At 40.2% G+C, this 22,387-nt stretch overlaps 1 protein-coding gene across 1 annotated transcript in view; it reads left to right on the top strand.

Annotated features, from left to right (window-relative positions):
• Window positions 1-22,387, top strand: part of lars2 (leucyl-tRNA synthetase 2, mitochondrial) — a 90,899-nt gene that overhangs the window by 2,627 nt on the left and 65,885 nt on the right. The window contains exons 2-3 of the mRNA XM_084053774.1: window positions 4,782-5,020; window positions 9,794-9,925. Coding sequence (XP_083909900.1) covers window positions 4,793-5,020; window positions 9,794-9,925 — 360 coding nt within the window. The 5' untranslated portion in view covers window positions 4,782-4,792. The remainder of the gene's footprint in view (window positions 1-4,781; window positions 5,021-9,793; window positions 9,926-22,387) is intronic.

The following is a 22,387-nucleotide window of genomic DNA, read 5'->3' as shown; positions in this document are numbered from 1 at the left end:
GCATAATCGTCACAATTCAAAAATAGTGGAAATGGCAGATTTACAAGCTCAAAACGTGACATGTTTTGAGCTTGTAGATCATCTATTTCCCCCCCATGCCACATAAATATCCCTGGCACAAAATATTTTCAGATGGGGGTCCGCCGTGGCCTAAATACATTATATTACTTTGGGGGTCCTGGACTTGACATTGAAAAAGTATGAGAGAAACAGTATGAACTGCTAGAGGACAGTTTGATGTTTGTAATATCGGTACTACCGGGAAGTGCGGGCACATTTATAGGTTTTTTAGCTCAAACCCACGAGTAACCATAGAAACATGTCATTGTGCTGCCCACTCTCACCGTGACAGCCCTCTTGGCAGAGAGGTAAACAACCTTGAGTGCATCATGGCTCCTTCAGCCTTTAGCGGGAGGAAAAAAAAGGCTTTGGTTGCCCTCCTGAGGGCTTTAACCCATTAAAACCGGGAACGCATCTCTGTAACCACTTTAACCATTGTTTTATACTTTGGTTTTTCAAAAATAGCAGATCTACAAGCTCATAGCGCTGCCGTGCTATAAGCTTGTGGATCTGATATATTTTTTTAAATCATGAACATGTGTGCAAATCTTTGAATATATATTTGTTTTTTTAAAGCGAACATTTTGGACTCATCTTTGCTTCTGGGGGGGTCCCTGGAACAACATATTTTGAGATGGGGGTCCGTGGCCAAATACATATACTTTTGCGGGGTCTTTGACATGAAAATGTTTGAGAAACCACTGATTATAGCAACATACGTTTTTTCAAAATACTGTTAGGATTTAGAAGACATTTGTAGAATGATTCACCAGAAGCAAAGATTTGAGTTACACGTATTCACTTTAAAAAATATATATATTCAAAGATTTGCAAATCATTTCAGGATTTTTCAAAAAATTGCAGATCTACAAGCTCATAGCTTGTATAGCTGCTATTTTTGAATAGCCAAAGTATAAGATAAGGGTTAAAGTAGTTGTAATCTAAAGTGACAGATGCTTTCCCGGTGTTAATGGGTTAAGTTATCCTCGAGAGATGTGATAAAGAAATATAAATACGCCAGGAGGAGTAGGTGGGCTGCTGGACACCATGGGACCGTCTCCCTCCCCAACACAGTAGCCTGCTGGCCAACAGTTAAAGCAGAATGACTTAGTTTGGTAGAGGTTTGGGTTGTGTACTTTACACTGGCCTGATGTAGCTCCAAATATTGGTCGAGATATCTTCAATAGGCTAGTTGCTCCGTTGATTAGGAATTGATATTCCAAAATTGTGTCCTCGCTGACTTGCATTGCACAGTGAAAGAGGTCTTAAAGTCACAACACAGACTAACTAAACTTAACTACATTTTTATCTTAGCAATTATTTTAGACTTTTGTATATTCAAAAATAGCCGATCTACAAGCTCACAACAACACGTCGCGTTCGGACTGGTGTATCTGGTGTAGGACTCTCCAACATTGGCATCGGCATTGGACTTTTCGCGTCAAGGTCCCCCAGGCAGATAGAATATCATCTCTGTCGGGTGGAAACCTCACCTCATATGTCCAAAACTGTTACTTTTTAGGATTCAAATTCAAAAAGCAAAAGTACAAGCTTCGCGCAACGTTTCGAGTTTGTAGATCTGCTACTTTTGGTGCTTTTGTTTGACGCATGTACTGTAGTATGAGAGATGTCCGCCTGACAGCAACGATATAAACCTTGTATCTCCATTGTTCCTACTTTGGAGCACAATAAAGTGCAGAAGTGAGCAAAAACAGCTGATCTACAAGCTCACAACACGTCGCAACGTTATTTTTGCTTCTTCTTTGTGAAAGTGTGGCTGTGCCAGGTTTCATTTAACCAATGAAAAGTATTAACGAGAGATTATGACTGAATAACAACTACATTGGATCCACGGGCACCTTTTTTCCATTTCCTGAACAGTTTTGGACATTTTACTCCCGACAGAGACAATATATATAATTACTGTATATACGGTACTGTATACTGTCATAGTGAAATCAAACCATTCTCCTCAAGTGAACCCCTCAAATGTCTCCCTAGTTTGAGAACCAAAGTTGTAAACTCAAACTGTATGGACTGGTTTTCTGTGGAAGTGTCTATGCAACTTTACCTTGTTACCAAGGATGTAGAGATGGTATAAATTTGGGGTTACCTTGGTAACTGCGTATGTGTGCGTGCGTGCGTGCGTGCGTGCGTGCGTGCGTGCGTGCGTGCGTGTGGGTGGGTGGGTGGGTGGGTGTGTGCGTGTGTGGGTGGGTGTGTGTGCGTGTGTGGTGTGTGTTGTTAAAAGTGAGACTCAAATTTGCTGGCTTTACCTGCTCTTCATTGGGCTCACATATAACTGTAGGGCTGCAACCATTCATTATTTTATTTCTTTTGGTGATGATTCTATCGATGACCATTTCGATTACTTGAATAATCGAGAACGTGTCTTTTTTATAGTAACGAATCGATGCAGCTATTTCCTCTTTTTTTTTTTTTTTTTTATGTCAATGATTTCTTTGTGTATTTTATTATATAGTGTTATTTGTCATGTCTGCCCTGTGCATTTTTTGATATTTTTTTTATTTATTATGGGGGTCCCTGGCATTTCTTTTCAAATGGGGGTCCGCGGGCTAATAAGTGTCAATTTGGGCGGTCCTTGACATGAAAGAGTTTGAGAGAACCACTGCCCTACCTGATCAGTGTCACACAAAAGCATCAAAAGTAGCAGATCCAGAGGCTCGAAACGAGCTTGTGGATCTGCTACTTTTGATGCTTTTGAATTTGAATCGTGAAAAGTAACCGTTTTAGACATATGAGGTTTCCACCCGACAGACGATGTACTGTACATTTCTCCCCCCCAAATCAATTATTTTATTATAATCGATTATTCATTCTAATCATAATCGGTTCGCTACATTAAGTGTTGCACCCACTCACATTCTGACCTTCAGCCTGAGTACAGAAACATGCAAATTGAAGTCAAGCCTCCTATGGAAGTCCATTTCCTCCAGAGATCTGTATCAACATAATGACTTCATCAAGTTTCTCGTTATTGTGAGATACTAAGTCATTATTATTTTGAGAACATTTCTCATTATAATGACTTACAGAATCCGCGGAAATGGGCTTCCATGCGAGCCTGTATAAGTAGTCCAAAACCCATTTGATTCCACTGTAAGATTTTCAACTTGTTATATTTTACAGTTCCTTATTTTGACACACGTTGAAGTCCCCGGTAACACTTAACTTAAAGGTCAGGTCTATAATGCATTATAATCGCGTTTATAATGCATTATTATGCACTTACTGTATAACTAAGGCACTTATAACACTTGTTATTACATGTTTATAATTATGATAAGGTTTACATAATACTTTATTTTAAGTATTATAAGTACCATACATAGTTATAAAGTGTATGTATAAAAGACACTTTCTAACTGACGATGTATGGTAGGTATAATGTGCTGTTCGGTCCGCTGAGCTAATAACGGTGGATTGGCCCGGAAGGAAGGGCTGCAGAAATCTAACAGCCACAGGAGGGAGTGAAAAGTACACAGTCAAATCCGGAGTCTTCCTTTAACTTATAGAGGGTACAAATTGACTTTTAAAGGAGCACTCGATCCATTTCCAACCTCATCCTCATGCGATTGGTCCTCTTTAATGCTCATTACAAGATGGCGCAATCTAGTCTCTCACATCGCAACATCCGTTTCTCTTTTTGTGCGGGATATCATGAGCCTTTCAGATCTCTCTGGTCATCTGGGATAGGTCTGCTTTCTGTCCCTAAAATAAAACACAAAGGTGGGGAAGCAGCATTTCGTTTTTATGCACCCCCCCCGTAAAGTGCAGGTCTGCTGCCACTCTTATTTCTTTTAAAAACGCAACTAAAGATCTTTCTCTTTGCCGCTGCCTTTGATTGAGTTACTTTTTTGTTTTCTTTTCTCTTCTGTACTGTTACTGTATCTGTTATTTTTTGCTTCTATTCACCCTAATGTCATTTTGTAATTGTGTTTCCTTTGCTTGATGTTCTCTGTGAAGCACATTAAATTGACTTGTTGTTGAAATGTGCTGTACAAATAAAACTGCCTTGCCTTAATGTCTACTAGGAATGGGACGTTAATCGTTATTATCATTTTTATCGTTTATCGTTAAAAAAACCCTCACAATAATCGTATCGCAGAGATTTTCATTTATGGTGAAATTGTCCTCCGTCATACACTAGGATGAATTAGCTTTTGTTGAGCTGCAAATTCAGTACCACCTAAACCCTCTGTACTTGATAAAACAGACCTGTAAAGACTCTACTCAAATTGTTACGGCAAAAATATCAGATCTACAACGCGTTGCGAGCTTGTAGATTTGCTGTTTTTAGGCGAAAGTTCAAGTGGTTAACATTTTTGGCGTTCAAGAAAGTGGTTATCGTTATTAACGTTTGATTGTCGCCATAATATCGTTAATCGCACTAATCGTGACATGTTATTTTCATATCGTCACATCTTGGAGCCATTTTGGAAAATGGCTTATTATACCAGAATTAATACTTATAATTGATTTGTTTGATTCTCTTACAGTACATATGAACATAAGCCATCATAACAACCTACACTTCTTCCACCAGCCTTGAGACACACGCGCACACACACACACACACACACACACACACACACACACACACACACACACACACACACACACACACACACACACACACACACACACACACACACACACACTCACTGACCTACTTTTCTCATTATGTCACTGTTACCTAGGTGACGGAACCATGCCGGCATCACTGTGCGGCCCGCTGGCCCGTTTGGGTCGCCCCGGGGGTCCCCCCCTCCGCCTCCTCCTCCGGTACCGCCTCCTCCCCCCCGGCTGCGGCCTGCGCACCCTGTTCAGTGAGACGGGGGTCTGGGAGAAGGACTACCGGGCAGAGAACCGGCGCAAGGTGGAACAGTGGTGGCACCCCCGCATTATGCAGCAGTGGAGGAGGGACGCACAGGAGGAGGTGACCGACCGTTACAGTACATTACATCCAGTGCTTGTTCGTTTGTTTGTAAAGTTGTTGTTTTTTGTCAAGGACCCCCAAATTTATATGTATTGTGCCAGAGATCCCCAGAAGAGAAGATTAATGTAAAAAAAAATCAACAACACAAAAATCAAAATCTTCCAAACATTTTCGAGATTTTTCTAAAAATGTTCAGAAATAGCAAATGTGCGAGCTTGTAGATCTGCTGTTTTTGAAAAGCCAACATATAAATGGATAAAGTGGTTAAAGTCATTGTGATGCTGTACTAACTCATTTTGCTGGGGACCCCCCCTGGGGGTCTGAAAGCTGTAGTTTCTGTCCCCACCAGTGATGTCACTCGCTGACAGGCAGGTTTCTGAACTGTCTACTACAGCCAGCGGGTCCAGTGAGACACGGACACAGAGTGAATAGACAGACATTGTGCCATTATGTGAGTGCTTAAATTTGAACTGGGGACCCCCTAGCCTGGTTCCAGACGAATCTGCCATTGCAAAAAAATAATTGCCCTATCCCCCGCAGTGATATTGTCATGGACCCCCCAACCTGATAAGCACCTGGAATTGTAGGAGCTGAGGCATTACATTTAGTTGGACTCGGTTCCACTGATAACATTTTTGAAAATAGCTGTTGCAAGGCGTTGTGAGCTTGTAGATCGGCTATTTAAAAAATGATTGCCTCTTTGTTATTATAGTATAGTTTTAATGCAGTAATGGTATTTTTTTTCTTTTCTTTTTTTCTGAGGTATTAAAAAGGTCTTAAAAGTCCTTCAATGTTCACTTCACTGTCATCTGGGGACCCCCCCAGAATCATGGGGTCCACTGCTTTCAGACGCAGCCTTGGAACATTTTTCCTTGTAAGGGAACAAACGCATACTGTCATTTGCGATAAGCTGTGAGTAGCTCTCGGTTTGCACTTGAACATTGTGGACAGACTTACTGTCCGACAGAGTGGCTTATTATCGCTGTGTGTCTTCTGTTCTGTTAACTGTGTTTGCACCAAGAAAAATTAAATAAGCCAGCCTCTTGTCTTATGCATTAGTGGAGAAAATAATTGACTGTAGAGAGAGACTACTGTCTTTATTGAAGGTGTCTGTTTTGACAGGATGAATATTTATTGGGTTGCACCCGTAGCCTTATTTTGCTTCTAAATTTAATTTGGTGCCATTAAGCATCCTTTCCAATTATCCCTGCAGTCGTTACCAAGACTGGGCCTTGTAGCTCACAGTAGACCTGAAGTCTGTGCTGTTGAGTGGGAAACCTTGTATGTCCAAAACGGCTTACTTTTCAGGAAATGGAAAAAGGAACCTGTGTTCCAATGGATCCAATGTATAGTAGTTAATATGTAGTCACAACACAAGCTCTTATTGATACGTTTTATTTGCTAAATATTTTTAAAACTCACAGACTTAACCACTTTAAAAATGTTTCAAAAACAGCAGATCTAAAATAGTAATTTGCTACTTTTGCGAAACTCTCTCGTATGCCGAAGTAGGGCACTAATTTACGGAAAAAATTGAAACATGGAGATACAAGGTTACTTCATGAAATCAAACGAAGTGCACACTGCGTTGTACGGCATAATTATCTGACGTGTGTCTGTCATCCCTGAATGCAATTACCTGAAGATGCTGACGTTAATCAGGGACATTCATGACATCCTTGCTCCTAATTAATTAACTAATTAATTCATTGAAAGATTTGTGGTTGAAGATTTGTATAATCATGTATGGCTGCTGAGAGCGTGTGTCTTCTGCTGGTGGGGCATGACTGTGGTGACAGTATGGCTGGTGCAATTAAAGGACTAATTCACCAAAAAAATACTTATTTTCTATCAATTACACTCCCCATGCTAGGATTTAAAGTTCAAACTGGAGCCACAAACCACCAGGAAACAAAGGTTGCAATCAAATATCCCGTTTATTTAGCCGTATAGACGGGTTTCCGCGCGACGTCATCACAGAGCAGAATGCGCAATCTGAGCATACTTGGGGTAGAACGAACCCGGAAGCGCCGTTCACTCCGATGTTGTGTTCGGGAGTTAGATAGGCATAATGCTGCTATTATAGGCATAATAGGCATAATGCTGCTATTATATACAAATAAAGGACAAACAGATCCAACTTCCGACAAATCATTTTTATTGAGTAAACAAGATATTACAAACTGCATAATTTAATCTACTTTCATTAAACCCGGTGAAGACCATTTCTTTTTATGAATGGACATTTGACCAGAGCTGCTGCGGGTAATTTTGCATGCAAGAAATTGCATGCAAATCCCTCTCTTGCGCGCGCAGCATCCTCTCATGTTTACAAACAGGAAACCCGTCTATACTGAAGCCTTCAATTCATGGAGATTTTTTTGTTTATGTCGCATTCCTAAGCCAATAATTTGATGACCGGCGGAGTCTCCAGTAGGAGACACAATGGAGACACTTTGAGTCTCAAACCGGAGACATTAGCATCTTGCCGCCGGTCATCAAATTATTGCCTTAGGAATGCGACATAAACAAAAAAATCTCCATGCATTCAAGGATTCATGGGGTGTGTAATTGATAGAACATACAGAAAGTTATTTTTTGGGTGAACTACTCCTTTATATATACTGTATATATACTTTATATATTAACCGCAAATATATCTAAATTGAAATTTAGAAGAACCAATAACCAACTTAATCTTACTCATGTAGATCAATTGAATAATTGAGAAGGTGTTTTTTTCCCCTTACATATAAATGAATCGACACAAAAACATTATTATAGATTTGTTTTTATAATCGACTCAATCAATTAGTCTTAAGGACTGTATTATCCTTCATTGTGCAATGGTGGCATAGAAAACAATTTGAAAATAACCGAAGCCCCACAACTTGTCGCATCGCATTGTGAGCTTGTCTACCAGCATTTGCACTATATTTTGTAAAAAATAGTCTTTCATTAATCGTAATTGAGGTAAAAGTTTGAAATAGTTACAATATACAATTTAGGCATTTAGCAGATGCTCTTAACAGAGCGATTTACAGTAATCAAGGACAGACAACACAAGGTAATACATCAAATGCATAGAAATAGTAATCTAGGATCATAGGTAAACCAAGAACCTATCATCAGTCTAACAGTAGAATATCAAAAAAATCTATAATCTGTACATTGAACAATACACACCATATGCCAGGTTAACAATGACCTGGCATCTGTCTACATAACAAGCTCTCTAAATTACATTTGGCCTTTGCATAAGCCTGCTAAGCCTAGCTGTGATATTGATTTGAAGTCATATCGCCCCCAGCCCTGCTGGGTTGTGAACATCACACCTCAGAATATGACCTTACATTTAGTGGGTGTTTTTATAAACACACCGTGTGTCATGGGATTCAGCACAGGTTAACAGTAAGTCGTCTTAAAGAGGTAATTCAAACTATGTCATGTTTTTATTCACTGCTACTGACACCATTAGTTATTCAGAGATCTCTTGACCCGTCTTGATTCATTCAGATGAATCCAATATGTCTCTATAGTCTTATTTCTCTACAAAAATACACCGTGAATAATTCATTAGTCTGGCTGAAGATGGCCAGGGACTCACTTGACGTTATCACCAGCCAAATGCTCTGGTGGCTGAAAATGTCATTTGCACGACTAGCCACTGATCATTCCGTTGTTTTAACTTATCAAGACCGGGAAGGTATCTGTGTCATTTTAGATTTCTTTGGCTATTCAAAAATAGCAGATATACAAGCTCATAGCGTGGCACCGAGAGCTTGTAGATTTTTTATCGTGAACTTTTTGCGCAAATCTTTGAATATATATATATATATATATATATATATATATATATATATATTTTTTAAAGCGAACATATGAAATCTTTGCTTCTGGTGGGGTCCCAGGAACAACAAATGTTTTGAGATCGAGGCCAAAGTCATATAATGTTGGGGGTCCTTGACATGAAAAAGTTTGAGCGCCATTGATATAGCAACATATATTTTATATATGTTATATGTTATATATATATTATATTTTTTATTAACATCAGTTAATAATAAAGAGAAAATAACATGGCTGTTTTGTTTCTTTGTACTCTGAAAAGCTCTATGTCCTTTTTTTTTTTTTTCCGTGTAGCCACATTTTTTTAAGAACCCTTTTTCTCCCAATTTCATCTTTCAATTCCAATGAAGTCCTCCCACTGCTTGCCACTGCTGTTTGTACCATACTACTGGCTCACCTGACAGTGAGGAGCCCCCACCGGGAGGACATAGTAGAGGCTTTAATCCGTTCAACATAGAGCACCGAAGTCTGATGTAAATTACACATCCTAGGTTTGTCTACCTGGTTCGCGGTTTTCCACCCCCATTCTGAATCCCCATAGACGTATTTAATATCGCGTCGAATAAGAACTGTGTTCCAAAAATAAACAAATGACCTCGGCGGTTTGACTCTTATGGATATGAAGCATCAACTGACGGTGAGAAAACGATAATGTTACTTCCACCAAATTAGTTACATTTTCGCCAGAAACAGACTGTATCAAATATAAGTGACTGACTATCATAAACGATACAGAACCTCCTCCCTGACAATATCGCAGAGACAGTTTGTTTATTTTTCGACCACAATTCTTATATGAGACGATTCTATGATGACCCAATGTTATTCTCCATACCGAAATTACTTTACGAACCTGGGGATGAACGAGTGACGTCAGGACTTCTGTACTCTATTCCCCACTGACAACACCTCTGCTTTTCCCAGGGCTCTGGCAGGAAGAAGTTTTATGTCCTCTCCATGTTCCCGTACCCGTCGGGCCGTCTGCACATGGGACACGTGCGCGTCTATACCATCAGCGACACCCTCGGCCACTTCCAGAGGATGAGAGGACATCAGGTATGCAAATACACTACACTCCACTAATTACATGTCAGATGCAGTTTTTTGAGCTGCTGTCTAGTGTTGTTTAAACCAGGGGTTCTCAAACATGTGTCAAGGACCCCCAAATGAATATGCAATTGTCCACCTATCCCCATCTGAAAAGATTTTGTGCCAGAAACCCCCTACCAGTTTTGTGTTGTTAAACATTTTTCAAAAATATTAAAACATTTTCACTTTCAAGATTAAAAAAAAACAAATAGCAGATTTTCAAGCTCACAACGCGTCAACGCGCTGTGAGCTTTAGAATCGCTTTCGATTCTTTTGGGACCTGGTTGCATAGTTCTCATGCAAAATCTGGCAACACTGGTCAGGTGGACAAAACATATTATTGTTGCTGTCGGTCGGAAACATTGCGTGTCCAAAACCGCTGGACAAACCAAAGAACCTGTGTTCCAATGGATCCAATATAGTCACAAGCTATTGGCGGTACTTTTCATTGGTTCAATATAAAACCATAAAAAAAAAACTTCAATACATTTTTTTTTAAAATAGCCGATCTACAAGGTCACAACAACATGTCGCAAATCAGTGCGTTATGAGCCTGTACATCGGCTATCTCCGCTACTTTCATGCAACACTGTTGTTTGACAGAGTAAGGCATTTATTTTACTGGCGGGGGAGGGGAGGGGGGGCGGAATATAAAAAGTTGGAATATGGAGATACAAGGTTTCTGCCTGACGGCAATGAAATAAGAATTTCATTTTCATTCAGACATTAAAAAAGGTAAGTAGCCTGGATGTTTCTAATTGTAGTTTCATGATTGTAACATAGCTTTTGAGTGATCTAATAATTTCAAGTGTTTTGTCAGTAAAACTTAATTTGTCTTTTCACATCCCCAGACACTTAACTCTTTAACTGCCAGAGTATTTTTCAAGTAGTCACATAATATTTATCTCCAGTATGATCGATCCCCTGATCGTTGCTAATCATTGAGTGTTTCACTGTGTGGTTTCTCAAATGTCAACGAGGTCATCGCGACCTTGTTTCTGCCTTTGAAAATAGCATGTCTTGACCACAAATACATGTACAAATGTAGGAGCCGAGATACAGCATTTTTAAGTAGTACGTTAACCAGGAAGTGAATGGAGCAGTAAATCTTCGGATCGCGTTATCTCTGGTTCTGTGTGAAAAAAAAACAATATAAAAAATTGACGCGTCCATGGCCATGTGGACCAAGTACCAATTGACTCGAAAACGCATCCATGGCAGTAAAAGATTAAAGTAAATATACACTTGCAACAAGTGAGGGCAAAGTGTGTGCTGTGCAAACCTTGTGTGGGAAGGAAGCTCTGTGCAAGAAGATTCAATGATTCTTCAAGGCTGTTTCTGAGGCAGGAGCAGCAAAACGGCGAAATGTCTGGCTTTATAATTGTATAGGTGCTCCGATTAACCGCCCACCGATTTAAATATTCAGATTTTCACTCTAAATGGTGATCTGCAATTTACCGGATCCGGAAAACAGATCTTTTATGACCGAGCTGTGGTTTAAAAGTCAATAAGATATACAGTATAGTATTGCTTTGCAGCTTTGTGACATGCTCAGGAATACCCTGAACGTTTTTAATAACTAAATAAATACAACAAAGGAATTTAAATAAACTACAAGATCTGTAAAATAATTGGTGATTGAGATCGGACCCAAAAAACCTGATCGGAGCGCTCCTATTTATGATGTATGTCTTCAGCTGGAGTGGCGCTGCTACCCCACACCAAAAGTTGTCAAATGTAAAAAATGTAGGGGTGCCGTGGATGAATACATTAGAGCAGTGCTTCTCAATCAGTGGTCCGGGGACCAACAGTGGTCCTTGAGGGAGTTCCAGGTGGTCCCCAGCTAAATGATGGAGAGTTGGTAACCAAATGGACCCTTATTAGATCATGAGAGTGTAAAATGAAACCATATGCTCTCAAGAGTTAAATTATTGTTAACACATTGGCTGCCAGCTTTTTTTTTTTTTTTCCTACAGTAGGCTGCCAGACTTTTTCAATGAGAAAAAAAAAGTACTTAGGAGCCGAGATACAGAATTTTTAAGTTTTAAGTTACAAGGAAGTGTCTGGGCGTCTAAATCTTCGGAAAATCATATCTCCTTGGTCTTTGGGTTTAAAAAAAAAAAAAAAAAAAACTTTTATTTTGAAAACATTTTTTTTTTGAAAGAACGCAGATCTGCGTCCTTGGGAGCGTGCGGGCTTTTGCGCAAATGAACGCAGATCTGCGTCCATGGCAGCCAATGTGTTAAACATCTGCATGACTTAATTAAATAATTGTTATTTTGATCAGAGCTACTATAGGGGGTCCGCCTAATCTTTTTGATAGGATGTTTTTTTTCTTTTTTTACACACTACCCGCCAAGATATAAAAGATAATTGCGAACTGTGCCAGCAATTTTTCAATTTTCTTATACCTTTTTCAAGTAGTCACAGAATATTTATCTCCAGTATAATCGATACCCTGATGGGTGCTAATCACTGAGGGTTGCACTGTGTGGTTTCACAAATGTCAACGAGGTCATTGGACCTTGTTGACATTCATTTTCTGCCTTTTGAAAATAACATAATAACATTGAAAAATACATAGTAAAAAAAGTGCTCAGGAGCCGAGATACAGCCTTTTTCAGTAATAAATTAAACAAGAAGTGAATGGAGCAGCAAATCTTCAAATGATGATATCTTGGGTTCTGCTTTAGAAAGCATCAAACTAAGCCATTGAACTGTTGGGTTACTAATAGCCTTTGTCAGATTAAAGGCATAGTTTGAATTCATGGATATTCTTTTGTTTTTGTCGCATTCCTAAGCCAATAATTTGATGGCCGGCAGTGGTTCCGGTAGGACACACAAAGAGTCTCCTTTGTGTCTCCTACCGGAACCGATGCCTATACCGGTCCGCTGGTCATCAAATTATTGGCTTAGGAATGCGACAAAAACTAAAACATTGTAATGAATTCAATGCTTCATGGGGTGTGTAATTGATAGAAAACAAGTCATTTTTTTGGGTGAACTACTCCTTTAAATGCAAGCTGTGTTTGCGGGTCCCTAGTACCAGGGCTTCTACAGATGGGGAGCCAAATCTTCAGATGATTGGAACGTTTATTAGCAAAGGTAATTTGTACTAACAAAAATGTACACAACACTGATGATGGTGCTGGTAAACATACCAAACCGTGAAGCCACTGCTAGCCTCAAATCTCTCAATCTCTCGCTCGGCTGAATATGGTGAGCTGTACTGTAGCTTGAAAGCCTCTTATCTTATTAACCCATTAAGACCGGGAAAAGCATCTGTCGTTTTAAGATTTATTTGGGCTATTCAAAAATAGCAGAAATACAAGCTTGAAATACAAGCTTGTAGATCTGCTATTTTTGAGTGGTGCCAACCACTCCTACATTTGACTTTGTCCGTGTGTCTGTATGTCCGTGTGTCCGTATGTCCGTCCGTCCGTATGTCCGTCCGTATGATTGGTCAAGCTTCACGTGACAATATGTTGTCACGTGTCACGTGACAACATATTGTTGCTGATTGCAACACAAGGAAGCAACCAGTTACACTTTCAAAGGCACCACTCTCTTCACACTGGGTGTGATTTTTTTTTGACAAATCGTGAATTTGTGCAAATCTTTGAATATATATATTTTTTAAAGCGAACATTTTTAACTCTGTTACAACTTCTGGGGGTCCCTAGAACAAAATATTTTGAGAGGGGGGGGGGGGGGGGGTCCACGGCCAAATACATATAATTTTTGAGAACCACTGATATTATAGCAACATATGTTTTTTTCAAAAAAAACTGTTACGATTTAGAAGACATTTGTAGAATCCCCAGAAGCAAAAGATTTGATTTACAAATGTTCGCTTTAAAAATACATATATTCAAAGACCCACTATTTCCCACCATTTTCCCCCAAAAATAGCAGATCTACAAGCTCATAGCGCAGCACCGAGTGCTGCTTGTATATCTGCTATTTTTTGAATAGCCAAAGACATCTAAAAATGACCCTAGATGCTCTCCCGGTCTAAATGGCTTAAGTTGCATGGAAGAGTTTCTCGGAAACACAATTTCACACAATATATATGGCTTCATCTCTCTCTCGGCTAAGGGGTCCTTGGCCTGATAAAAGCGTCCAGTAAAAGATGACATAAAGTGGATGTGAAAGATGGTATTTTGCTGTTTATCGCATAGCCAGATTAAATTTGGCTCTGGCCGAGGGGAGTGATAAAAAGCACTGAGAGAGGAGAGACAGGGTGATAATTGATAAACCCGAGGACCGATATGACAGCTGACCAATCATCTGCTGTCGCCGCGAGCAACCTGGCTATTATGGAAGGAACTGGATCGGTGCGCCAGTCTGCCATGGATTGGCTGCCATGCATGCATGCTGTATTTGATCAAAATGCTTGTTTTTCCGCCTTGTTTGTGTGACTGAATAAGGGCTACGGTTACGTGATGAAGGAATTAACCCATTTAGACCGGGAACGCATCTGTATCACTTTAGATTTTAGCTATAACCATTATTTTGTACTTTGGCTATTCAAAAATAGCAGATCTACAAGCTCATAGCGCGGCACTCGGTGCCGTGCTATGAGCTTGTAGATCTGCTATTTTTGAATAGCCAAAGAAATCTAAAAATGGCACCGATGCGTTTCCGGATTGAATTGGTTAATCATACATGGTTGCCCCTGGTAACCAACCTTTACCGTATATGTAAAAGCTGTTATAGCTGTACTCTGTCTGTCAGATGAAAGGGAAGCGTGCTAATCACCCACACACACCTTACATGACAGTAATGGCCCATTATCTCTCTCACTGCCTCTCCTCTCTCCGCAGTGGTGTAAAGTTACTAAGTACATTTACTCGAGTACTGTACTTAAGTACAGTTTTGAGGTATTTTTCACTTTACTGGAGTAAATTCCAATTTTCAGTACTTTTACTTCTACTCCACTACATCTCAAAGGCAAATATTGTACTTCTACTCCACTACAATTATTTGAAAACTTTCTACTTTTGGTCCTTTAAGTACATTTTGATACCAATGCTTTTGTGCTTTTACTCAAGTACACTTTTAATTCCGGACTTTTATTTGTAACAGAGTACTTCTACATTGCAGTATTGATACTTTTACTTAAGTAAAACATTTGAGTACTTTTTCCACCACTCCCCCTCTCCACTCCTCTCCTCTCCTGAACACCATATAGCCTAATAGGCCAGTAAAGTGTCTACACTGGGTGTAGTGCAGTGTGTAGTGGGGGTGTGTTTCAGGCTGGTGCTCCTGTCATTGCTTTGTAATGGTCATGTTTCTACAGTACCTCACAGAGAGTGGAGAGATGGATTGATGGATGGTTAGAGACACAAAGCGAGAGGCACGTACCGTGGAATAGAGGAGGCGCACTAGATTGGAGGCAATGATGAGAACTCTGCGGTTGGTGTCCTGCCCAGACAAACACACAAAAAGTGTGTTTTGTCTCCCAGTGTTTGCCTGAAACGACTGTAACAGTTAAAGGGATAGTTCACCCACAAAATGACTTTTTTTCTGTCGTTTAGTCACCCCATAGAGACTTAAATTCATGGATATTTTTGAGTTTTTGTCGCATTCCTAAGCCAATCATTTGATGACTGGCAGCGGTTCCAGTAGGAGACACAAAGAGTCTCCTTTGTGTCTCCTACCGGAACCGCTGCCTACTGGTCCGCTGGTCATCAAATGATTGGCTTAGGAATGCGAACAACAACACAAAAATATCCGTGAATTCAAGTCTCTAGGGGGTGACTAATCGATAGAAAAAAAGATTTTATTTGGGTGAACTATCCCTTTAAAATGCTGAAAACTGTAATGCTGAAAATAGCAGACCTACAAGCTCACAACGCATCGCAACGCGACACGTTGTGAGCTTGTAGATCGGCTATTTTTGGCGTCTTGACACCTTCATTCGACGAAGTACATTATAAATCAGGCTTAAGCAGTTGAATATGAGCCACCACTGGCTAGTGTGTGTGTGTGTGTGTGTGTGTGTGTGTGTACCGGCAGGTGCTTAATGTGGGTGTCCGTGTTTAATGTCCGCACAGCAAAAGAAAAAGGACCTGTAAGGGGTTTTTCAGAGCGTACGCAGGTGGACACATCCTCCATAATGCGCACGCTGCGATTTTGTTTTAAAGGGCAGCGGGCTTTGCGCGGCTGTGTGCTAGATTAAAACCTTCATCTACTTTGCAAGGTACAGTAGGTCCACAGTCATCTTTATATTGTGGTATTGCTACTTTTAGTTAACCCATTCAATCCGAGAACGCATCTGTGTCGCTTTAGATTTCTTTGGCTATTCAAGAATAGCAGATCTACAAGCTCATAGCGCGGCACCGAGCTAGTAGCTAGTAGCTTGTAGATCTGCTATTGAAAAATTGTGAAAATTATGTGCAAATATTTGAATATATATATATATTCTTTTAAAGTGAACATTTGTAACTCAAATCTTTGCTTCTCGTGGTCCCTGGAACAAAATATTTTGAGATGGGGGTCCGCGGCTAAATACATTTTATTTTGGGGGTCCTTGACATGAAAAAGTGAGAACCACTGATTATTGCAACATGTTTTTCAAAAAAACTGTTAGGATTTAGAAGATTTAGAAGACATTTGTAGAATCCCCAGAAGCAAAGATTTGAGTTACAATGTCAAGGAGCTCCAAAATGATATGTATTTGGCTGCCGACCCCCCCCCCCCCTCCCCACCCCCCATCTGAAAATATTTTGTGCCAGGGAGTGGGGACCCCCAGAAGCAAAGATTTGCTTAAAAAAAAAAGTATATGCAAAGATTTTTCAAAAATAGCAGATTTACAAGCTCATAGCGCGAGTGCTGCGCTATGAGCTTGTAGATCTGCTATTTTTGAATAGCCAAAGTATATAAAATAATGGTTTAAGGGCATTACACAGATGCGTTCCCGGTTTTCAATGGGTTAAAGTGAAACATTTTCTTCCGCCACTGTAGTTTTGTTGTGATCAAGTGGAGTGTATCTCCCACCGTATGAGACTCCCCAGCTACTGTCTGTCTGTCTGTCGCTTGGCGAGGCGACAGCCACCGTCACACATGATTGGAGGCTTCCTCCCTCCCTCCCTCCCTCTCGGGAGAATAATAACATCCTCTCAGCATCTGTCAGAGAGGGACTTCTCATCAGTGTTGCCAGGTTTGCTTATTATAAGACATTGGGCTTGTTTTTCCAGTCGAGTCGCTTGTAAATATATTGGTGTACTAGTTGCGGGTTGTGTTTTTTTTTTTGTGGCTTGTTTCTAAAGTGTAGTTGCTTCTTTTTGGGCTTGTTTCCTAATGTTTAAACCAGTGGTTTTCAAACATTTTCATGTCAAAGACCCCCAAATTTTTATGTATCTGACCACGGACCCCCCATCTAAAAATATTTTGTTCCAGGGTCCCCCATACCAGATTTGTGTTGCGAATGTGGCCAATAGTCAGTACGTTTTCATAGACCTGGTTGCTTATCTCTCTCGCAAAATCTGGCAACACTGCTTCTCATTGACTTCTCATATGCACTCTCGCACATAGCCTGTTCACCGGTTAATTAGGGGAAGGTACACCCAGGCACAGACAGTCACATCCCGTAAATATCGAAATAGCCTGTAAATAAACAACGGTGTGTGGCTGTCAGCGGGTCTTGTCTCGGCACGACTTCCCTGTGTTTCATCTTGAAAGTACTTGTTATTATTTTATTATACTGTTTAAACATACTCTCTGCTCATGTTTATACTGTACCTGATAGTAGTTGTTAAAGGACCACTTCACCTATTTTAACCACTTCACCCATTTTGAACCTATCTTCACATAATTGGTCCTCACTAATAATACTAATACGATGGCACCATTTGTGTGTACGGTCTGTGGACACTTCAGAAACCTGCCCGCCGGTGTCATCATCGGTAGGCAGGTTTGGACATTTCAAATAATATTTCAAACTATTTTTTTTTCTTTTTTCTTATGTTATATTAACCCATCAAGACCTGAGGCCGATTCTACAAATGTCTTCTAAACAGTTTTTTATCTATCAGTGGTTCTGTCAAGGACCACCCAAAATGATATGTATTTGGCCGCGGACCCCCATCTCAAAATATATTGTTTCAGGGACCCCCCCACCCCCCCAATAGCCTGGAATCCCCATCGATGATGTCATTGGTAGGCAGGTGTCTGAACTGTCCACAGAATGAGTAGAGGGGAAATTGTGCCGTCTTATAATGAGCGTTACATCGCTATCAGGCAGAAACCTCTCCATATTTCATTTTTTATTGTAAATTAACGCCCTACTTCCATCGTACGAGAGCGTCGCACATTAATGAAATTCGTGAAAATATTGGATCTACAAGCTCACAACGCGCCTTGTCTGTAAGCTTGTAGATCGGCTATTTTCACAAACTGTCACATTTTATTTAAAAAAATAATAATACAAATGGTTTTGGACATAATGAGGTTTCCACTCGACACCGACGATTATTGAGGACCACCAATTATATGTGAGAGATGAGGTCGAAAACGGGTGAAAGTGTCATCGCGGCCTGTCCGTCACAGAGGGATCCCTTGCAAACACAGCATGTGTCATCACTTCTCTTTCTCCCCATTAGACCAGAGTGTTTACACTTAATAAGCAAGCCAGCACCGTATCACTTTTAATGAGCAGCCAGCAACGTACAGTACAGTGGGTCTTATGTTTATTATTATTCAGGGAGTCTGGGGCTTTGCTCTCCCTCTCTCCTCCTCTCCTGTGTACCTGCCTTTCTCCTCGCCTGGATGGACCAGTGGGCTCAGCTGTGCCTGCTGTCTGTCTGTGTGCTGCTCAAATACTGTGTGTTTAACTGTAGCTCAATGCCCTGGCTCAGTCAAAGACAGCTCGTGGAATGGATTAAAATAGTTTTTGATGAATATAAAATGAGCAATACATTTATTATTGGTTCTGGCGATGAATTGGATATCCTTTTAGGTACTCTGAGAAAGCACATTAGATCTGCTATTTTTTAAATGGAATTCAGATTTATTTTTTTGCTATTTTTTAAGTGGAATCCAGAAAAATAAATGTTTTATTTAATTTCAAATGCATTTAGTTATAGTTATGTTAACTTAACTTATGAACTTAAATACAAATGCAATGGACATAAAAAATACAACAGAATTTTTATTCTATAGTCATTAAAGGAGGAGTTCACCCAAAAAATGACTTATTTTCAATCAATTGCACACCCTATGAAGCCTTGAATCCATGGATTCTTTTTTGTTTTTGTCGCATTCCTAAGCTAATAATTTGATTCCCGTCTCCTACCGGCTAATGTATCCGGTAGGAGACACAAAGTAGATTATTTGTGTCTCCTACCGGAAATACACACGGTCATCAAATTATTGTCTTAGGAATGCCACAGAAACAAAAATAAATCCATGAAATCAAGGCTTCATGGGGTGTGTAATTGATAGAAAATAAGTACTTTTTTGGGTGAACTCCTCCTTTAAGCTACTAATATAGACTGAAGTAATGAAAGCGGGTCATGTTTGCAATTGTAACAGCTGAAATCAATAATATATCAGTGTTCCGATATTAGCCTGCGGGCCGCATTAAGTGAAGGTGGGGGCCGCATCAGGCCCCCGGGCCGCCAGTTGCCCATGTATGGTCTACGACGTCCTCCCGGTGGGGGCTCCTTACTGGCAGGTGAGTCGGTAGGATATGACGGCAGTGACAACACACAGAAATGTGTGTTGTTAAAAATCATTCAAAACTTTTCACAGTGTTTTCAAGATTTTCACATTTACAAGCTCACAACACCTTCGCATCGCCTTGTGAGCTTGCAAATTGGCTACTTTTTGAATAGCCAAGACGCCCTGGAAGCCCTTCGAGGACTCCTGGGGGTCCCTGGACCCCACTTTGAGAACCACAGGCTTAATGCCGTCCAGCACTCAGTTTTACAAATTAGACCCGGGCAGTTACCAAGGATACCGATTCATGCCTGGCATCAGAGTCGTTAGTCAATACGGTTCTCTTTCTCTCTCTTTTTTACTCTCTCTTTTTTACTCTCTCTCCTTCCCTCTCTCTTTCTCTCTCATTATGTCTCTCTCTCTCTCTGTCTCTCTCTGTCTCTCTCTGTGTCTCTCTCTCTCTGTCTGTCTCTCTCTCTCTCTCTCTCTCTTGCTCTCTCCCTGTCTTTCTCTCTTTCTTGCTCTCCTTCCCTTACTCTCATATTATGTCTCTTTCTCTCTCTTTTTTTACTCTCTCTTTCTATCTTTCTCTCTCTCTTGCTCTCCTTCCCTTACTCTCATATTATGTCTCTCTTTCTGTCTCTCTCACTCTCTCTCTCCTTGTCTCTATTTCTCTTTCTCTCTCTCACCCCCCCCCCTCTCTATGTCTCTCCTCACTCCTTCTCATCTCCATCCACTTCATTTGACTCACTCCTCCGCTCTCATTCTCTCCGTTTCATTCTCTCTCTTTCTCTCTCTCTCTAACCTCGGGCGGAAGATGAAAAACGGTGGTGGATCAAAAGACGTAACGTTGTAAGGAGCTGCAGTCAGACAGACAGAGGGTGCGGTGGGTGTGAGAGAGAAAAAGAGAGAGAGCGAGAGAGAGAAATAGATGCTAGAAGAACCGCCGACAGACAACACCATAAGTGGTCTTAATGGATGTCACATCATGGAGGAATGGGAAGCATGTTAGCAGGCCTCAGATAGAGAGATAGACCGAGACAGTGGTGGACAGTACAGTATCTGCTTTCTGTTTTGACGCTCCAGTTTCATGGAACAATCTACAACTCACACTAGACTGTATGCAAGGGATAATTGACAGCGAGCCTGGTCATTGTTTGACAAATCGCGTTCGGGACATAATCACCCTGTCTGGATTTATTTCTCAACAATGACCGGCTCACCGTCAATTATCCCGCTTATTACACTTAATACATAAATTAATAAATTGACCCAAAAGTAACAACAAACCCAAGTATTTACTTGCTTACGGTAATTAATACATTTTATGCCAGGTGCGGCCGTCCGTCCAGTGTAACGCGGTCGCCTCGGAAAACAACAGGAAGTGTCGATCAAATAGAATAAATGTTCGGTTATTGCATCGTCTATTTCTCGCTTCGAATGTTTTCAAAAACATTCTTGAGAGCAACGTTTAGCTGTGAATGACATTGTGCGTTTGTTTACATGGCTGCCATGTTGGATACAGCATAAAATCAAGCAGCGCAGCCAGGTGTGTCATTGAGCTCAGCGGTCATTATCCAGAAATAACACACCGCTGAATTCGGTGATTGACCAATCAGAATCAAGCATTCAACCAAGCCGTGTAACAAGCCCCGATATTCTCTATGGACAATTTGATAACCTGCTCTCAAATATCCCTATACCTCACTATGTAACTGTTTTTAACTTAAGTGTGTGTGTGTGTGTGTGTGTGTGTGTGTGTGTGTGTGTGTGTGTGTGTGTGTGTGTGTTAGGGCATTCACGAATAGTGATTTTTAGTATTCGAATTATTCGACCTATAAGTATTCGAATATTCGATTAATCGATTTGATTATAAAAAATAAAAAAATAAAAAATAAAAAAAATAAAAAGTTTTTTTTTCATTTTTTTTTTCAATGACATTGATGACTGGACTCAAGGAATGCGAGTTGACGTCACACCAGAGCTCACAGCTGCGTGTCTGCTGCAGAAAAGCCACTAAAAAAAAAAAAAATCTAAAAAAAAAAAAAAAAAAAACTTTTTTTTTATTTTTTTTTTATATCGAATAATCGAATAGTGGTTTGATAGTCGAATAGTCGGTTTGATAGTCGAATATTCGAATATTCGATTATTCTGTTCCCTAGTGTGTGTGTGTGTGTGTGTGTGTGTGTGTGTGTGTGTGTGTGTGTGTGTGTGATTATTGAGCCATTTATAGGCTTGGAAATGGGGTAAGATATTTATAACTAAATTACTAAAATAAATGTGTGGTAATCCTCTCTTTAGTCGAGGACAGCCCTCGAAAAAGCTTGGTCTGTTGACCCATTCAAACCGGGAAAGCATCTACTGTATGTCATTTTTAGATTTTAGCATTGGCTATTCCTAAATAGCAGATCTACAAGCTCCCAGCACGTACATGTACCCTCGTTCTGCGTTGGAAGCTTGTACATCTGCTAATTTTGAACATTTTTGAAAAATCGTGAAAGTGTTTAATTATTTATTTTTTTGCACAAATCTTCTCTTCTGGCGGTCCCTGGCACAAAACATTTTCAAATTGGGGGGGGGGGGGGGGGGAGTTATTTTCAACGAAAGCTTTCCCCACAAAAGGGATGCTGGATTTTAAGTGTTTAAATCCACTAAAATAACCTGATTATGTTGTTTACACGACAATGATCAGACTATTGCCATAATCTGATCACACAGACGTATTACTGTGCTTTGAAACGTTCTGGTGGGTTGTACATTTTAAGA

This window comes from Gymnoscopelus microlampas, assembly GCF_963454915.1.
Source record: "Gymnoscopelus microlampas genome assembly, chromosome: 3".
In the NCBI taxonomy this organism is placed as follows: domain Eukaryota; kingdom Metazoa; phylum Chordata; class Actinopteri; order Myctophiformes; family Myctophidae; genus Gymnoscopelus; species Gymnoscopelus microlampas.
This window is presented reverse-complemented; position numbering and strand designations above follow the sequence as displayed.